Raw genomic sequence first — 6,000 nt, 5'->3', positions numbered from 1 at the left:
TCTTTATATATGTCTGCTTATGTCTGTATATGTGTGTGTGTGTGTGTGTGTGTATACCTGTCCTTTTTTCCCCCTAAGGTAAGTCTTTCCGCTCCAGGGATTGGAATGACTCCTTACCCTCTCCCTTAAAACCCACATCCTTTCGTCTTTCCCTCTCCTTCCCTCTTTCCTGATGAGGCAACAGTTTGTTGCGAAAGCTTGAATTTTGTGTGTATGTTTGTGTTTGTGTGTGTGTCTGTCGACCTGCCAGCACTTTCATTTGGTAAGTCACATCATCTTTGTTTTTAGATATATTTTTCCTACGTGGAATGATTCCCTCTATTATAACCGTATATATATACATTGTCTGCACACACACACACACACACACACACACACACACACATATATATGTGTGTGTGTGTGTGTGTGTGTGTGTGTGTGTGTCTTGAGGCACCTAACATTACCACTGGATATATTTTGTAAACCACATCAAATACTGACTAATCGATTCCACAGAACGAACGTGAGGAGAGGGGCTAGTGTAATTGGTTAATACAAACCATAAAAAAATGCATGGAAGTATGTTTTTTAACACAAACCTAGTATTTTTTAAATGGAACTCCATTAGTTTTGTTAGCACATCTGAACATATAAACAAGTACGTAATCAGTGCCATTTGTTGCATTGTAAAATGTTACTTATGTCCGGAGATATTATAACCTAAAGTTGACTCTTGAGTACCACTCCTCCACTGTTCGATCGTGTGTATCGGAGAGCACCAAATTACGTAGGGATCCAAAGGGAATGGTGATGGACCTTAGATACAGAAGAGACTGGAACAGCACATTACGTCCACATGCTAACACCTTTTTATTGGTCTTTTTCAATGACGCACATGTACATTACCATGAGGGTGAGGTACACGTACACATGTGGTTTCCGTTTTCAATTACGGAGTGGAATAGTGTGTGTCCCGACATGTCAGGCCAATAGATGTTCAATGTGGTGGCCATCATTTGCTGCACACAATTGCAATCTCTGGCGTAATGAATGTCGTACACGCCGCAGTACATCTGGTGTAATGTCACCGCAGGCTGCCACAATATGTTGTTTCATATCTTTTCGGGTCCTAGGCACATCACGGTACACATTCTCCTTTAACGTACCCTACAGATAGAAGTCCAGAGGTGTAAGATCAGGAGAACGGGCTGGCCAATTTATGCGTCCTCCACGTCCTATGAAACACCCGTCGAACATCCTGTCAAGGGTCAGCCTAGTGTTAATTGCAGAATGTGCAGGTGCACCATCATGCTGTTACCACATATGTCGACGCGTTTCCAGTGGGACATTTTTGAGCAACGTTGGCAGATCATTCTGTAGAAACGTGATGCACCATACATTTACAGTCCACGGTCGCTGTCGCTCTACCTGTCTGAGCCAGCGAGGATTTTCCACGGACCAGTAATGCGTGTTCCGTAGATTCACTGCCCTGTGGTTTGTGAAACCCGCTTCATCGGTAAACAGGTAGAACTGCAACGCATTCTCTGTTAATGCCCATTGACAGAATTGCACTCGATGATTAAAGTCATCACCATGTAATTGCTGATGTAGTGAACATGAAACGGGTGAAAGCGGTGACGATGCAGTATGTGCATGACACTACTTTGACTCAGTCCACCGGCTCTTGCAATGTCCTGTGTTCTCATGTGTGGGTTCATGGCAACAGCAGCTAACACACCAACTGCACCCGCTTCTCCTGTGACGGGCCTGTTACGGACCCGTTTGCGTGCTACGATCATACATGTTGCATACAGTTGGCGGTAGATGTTTTGCAATGTGCGGCACATTGGATGCTCTCTGTCCGGGTACCGTTCTGCATACACCCTGCAGGCTTCAGTTGCATTTCGTCGACACTCGCCATAGATGAGTATCATCTCCACCTTTTCAGAGCTCGAATACACCATGGTCACAGTTCCTACAACACTACACTATCACAGACGTCTGGTAACACAGTGTACTATAGTTGGTCTGCGTGCGGAGGCGAATGCAGAATAACAATAGCAGCAAGCACTACATGCGGACACTGCGACAGCTAGACCAAACCACAACAGTCCACTACAGCCACACTCGTAAACACGGTCGTCATTGTAAACATGTCCCTGCAGATGCTGCTTGCCGACCGTGGCCTGTGTTTGTTACAACACGCAACTGAATGTCAGAGGTTTCAAGTATCAACTTTAGGTTACAATACCTCCAGATGTAATTAACATTTTACAATGCAACAAATGGCACTGATTACATATTTGTTTATATGTTCAGATGTGCTAACAAAACTAAGTGGTTCCATTTTAAAAAAACGTAGGTTTGTATTAAAAAAACATACTTCCGTGCATTTTTGTATGGTTTGTATTAAACAATTACACTAGCCTCTCTCCTCACATTCAGTCTGTGGAATCGGTTCATCAGTATTTGATGTGGTTTACGATATATATATATATATATATATATATATATATATATATATATATATATATATATATATATATATATATATATATATATATATATATACAGGTATGTATTAGGATGCCGGAAAGTGAGAAACTGTAGATATTTATTAAATATCAATGTGGAAGCAGTTTTCCCCTCCTTTCAAAGTAGCAGCTTTGCAGCCAATTCACCACATTACTAGTATAATTATTAATGGTATTAAACAGTGTTATAATAGTTTAGGTTAATAATTTGCAGTGATTATATTGTTAAAAGTTGCTTATCTTTTGGTATTACATACACTGACTCATTCCTCATCATGGAAAGATCTCCCTTTAAATGCTATTTCAGAATAAGTTGAATGAAGTGGTGAATTTGAATGTATGTCTTTATTTGTTTCACATCACTATTGGTTCACCTTAAAATGAGATCTATGGAGCGTGTTACATGAATAAGTTAGTTTGTAAAATATATCCAAATATGAACACTTGTTGTTGTTGTTGTTGTTGTTGTTGTTGTGGTCTTCAGTCCTGAGACTGGTTTGATGCAGCTCTCCATGCTACTCTATCCTGTGCAAGCTTCTTCATCTCCCAGTACTTACTGCAACCTACATCCTTCTGAATCTGCTTAGTGTATTCATCTCTTGGTCTCCCTCTACGATTTTTGCCCTCCATCCTGCCCTCCAATGCTAAATTTGTGATCCCTTGATGCCTCAGGACATGTCCTACCAACCGATCCCTTCTTCTAGTCAAGTTGTGCCACCAACTTCTCTTCTCCCCAATTCTATTCAACACCTCCTCATTAGTTACGTGATCTACCCATCTAATCTTCAGCATTCTTCTGTAGCACCACATTTTGAAAGCTTCTATTCTCTTCTTGTCCAAACTATTTATCATCCATGTTTCACTTCCACTTCCAAGATATAATTCCACTTCCAAGATATAATTGGGGCAAAACTGAGCCAGCTAAATTATATACATTATAAACTTGAGGACTAAGACAATAATTTACAAACATTTGAAAAACGATGAAAAAAGTAATCATTAGAAAAAAGAATGAACTGATTAAAATAGCACCAATAATTATGCAGAATGTCATTAGTTTATACAACTACAGCACATAGGGAGAGGCAGACAAAAGAAGAAATGCTTTGAGAAACATATAAAATGAAAGAGGGAATTCACTCTGTATTTGATTTATGACAAATATACTATGAGATCATTGAATCATATATTCTGAGTGAGTGATCTAGTCCCTCTGTTTCATCTACATCAACACATATTACTCTTCATCCTATTCTATATTAGTTTGAATGGAATTAGTATTTCCAAAAGGTTAGAGATTTCCCTTCTTTCTAGCTATTCATCTCCAAAATATTTTGTCCATTTTTATAAATTTATGTAGTGTGAATATCCATTTTAACCAGTTTCTCCATAGCAATTACAATATGTGAAACAATGAATCTTGACTCATATTTTACTGTCCATTGGTTTACTTTCACAGGGACAAAACAATTATGTAACAGTTACAACTACTCTAGGGTCTTTAAGAGGACTTGTGGAGCAAACAGCTTCAGGACTCACAACAATGTATACATTTAAAGGTGTTCCCTATGCGGAGCCTCCTGTTGGTGAATTACGTTTTAAGGTAGGTAGACCTATTTAAAAACATTATGATACATCAATACATTGTCTCATGTGAACATCATGTGTATGAGACCTTCTTGTTAATAAGCATAGCTCTTTAAAGATATGCTATGTAGCCTTTCTGTACTCTGTTTGTGTGGCAATTTGCCACTGTCCAAAGTGTGAATCATTTCAAAATATTATGCTTTAATGGATTAATGAGCAGAAATATATATGTTGGTAACTAATGAATAGTAATAATGTAAATATGATTATCAGCATTCCTTATTCATGAGAGTTCAGCAAAACACATAAGATTATGGGTCACAAACAAATTTCTATTTCTCATTTATTATTTACAAGATGTAGGAAAGAGTTGAAAGTAGCATTTTGATTCTCTTTCAGTTCAATTAGAATCTCCTTTTTATGTCACTCAAAGATCAAGACCTGATATCTGTAGATCTTACTTTTTCCTGTATGCCAGCACAATGAGTGTGCTACTCTTTCATTAACACACTGGAGCCTAGCAGGTCAGAAAACCAGGTAATACCCGGATCCTGAGGAAATTTGCTACAGTTTACAGTTTTTTGATACATTCACTAATCTACTTACCTCTTTAGGCAGTATATCAGCTTAATCTTCCATCCATCCTCTTGATGAAAAAAAAAATATATATATATAGATATACATATATGTTTAGTACAAATAAACTATACTGGAATTTGTAGATATTACTCTAAAGATACTGTTTTTCATCATTTTTATTTTTCCCCAAAGTGGACAAAATTTTCATTAGTTGTAGGGAATGGTAGGTGTGGTGTCACCACCAGACACCACACTTGCTAGGTGGTAGCCTTTAAATTGGTCGCGGTCAGTTAGTGTACATCAGACCTACATGTCGCCACTATCAGTGATTGCAGACCAAGCGCCGCCACACGGCATGTCTAGAGAGGCTCCCTAGCACTCACCCCAGTTGTACAGCTGACTTTGCTAGCCATGGTTCACTGGCTACATACGCTCTCATTTGCAGAGACGACAGTTTAGCATAGCCTTCAGCTACGTCATTTGCTATGACCTAGCAAGGTGCCATGTTCAGTTACTTTATGTCTTTTGAACAGATAATATTGTGAATCATGTACCATCAAGAGCGATGTTCATCATTAATGGATTGAAGTTAAGTATCAAACTAATTACGTCTGCTTTCTGAATTCTAATTCCTTGTCATGTTCCAGACCTCATGTCAGTATAGTCCTTCCCTCCTTACGCCAGACTGCGTGAGCTAAATCGTGTGCATTTCAACCTCCTCTAGTAACACAGTGTTGACACTTCTGGCAACACAGTAGTAGGCTATTGATTTAAGATCACTTGCAGCAGGAAATAGTAAGTGCTTCATTTATAGGTAAAGTGTTTTATTGTGAAATGTTTGTTTTTCTCATTTTTACAAATTAGAGAACTTCACTTGGGTATGAAATCTTTCAAAACATTCGGAAACACAAGAAGTATCTGGTCTCTTTCCTCACTACCTTTCCTGCAGCTTTCCCTTGTTCCCAACAGTCATTGCATCTTCTAGCTGGGTTTGTTTTCTTTACTGTTGGTGCCAGTTTCTCAGCAAAATGACGTGCTGTGAATCTGTTTGCACTTGCAACTCCAGATGCTGAATGTGTGTCTTTATTTAGTTCTGCTCCTCCTTTTTAAACCACTTGTTTTGCTAATTTACAGATAAAATTTACTAATGCAAAATTTTTGATATTGTGAATAATGTTGGCGTTCACAACTGCCCTCACAATAACATGGAAGAACATCTTTTTCCAGAATTTTACAGTCTTTCGCTGGAAGGGATAGTAACTCATCAGCTGGTCTCCTCTGTAAACATCTGTTTTAGACAAGTTGCAGTTTAGTACAA

At 38.6% G+C, this 6,000-nt stretch overlaps 1 protein-coding gene across 1 annotated transcript in view; it reads left to right on the top strand.

Annotated features, from left to right (window-relative positions):
* The first annotated feature begins 3,996 nt into the window (after positions 1-3,996).
* The window catches only part of LOC124623094 (esterase FE4-like), a 136,248-nt gene continuing 134,244 nt past the window's right edge, over positions 3,997-6,000 (top strand). Inside the window, exon 1 of the mRNA XM_047148888.1 lies at positions 3,997-4,119. Coding sequence (XP_047004844.1) covers positions 4,060-4,119 — 60 coding nt within the window. The 5' untranslated portion in view covers positions 3,997-4,059. The remainder of the gene's footprint in view (positions 4,120-6,000) is intronic.

The sequence above is a fragment of the Schistocerca americana genome, chromosome 1 (assembly GCF_021461395.2).
Source record: "Schistocerca americana isolate TAMUIC-IGC-003095 chromosome 1, iqSchAmer2.1, whole genome shotgun sequence".
Lineage (NCBI taxonomy): Eukaryota > Metazoa > Arthropoda > Insecta > Orthoptera > Acrididae > Schistocerca > Schistocerca americana.
This window is presented reverse-complemented; position numbering and strand designations above follow the sequence as displayed.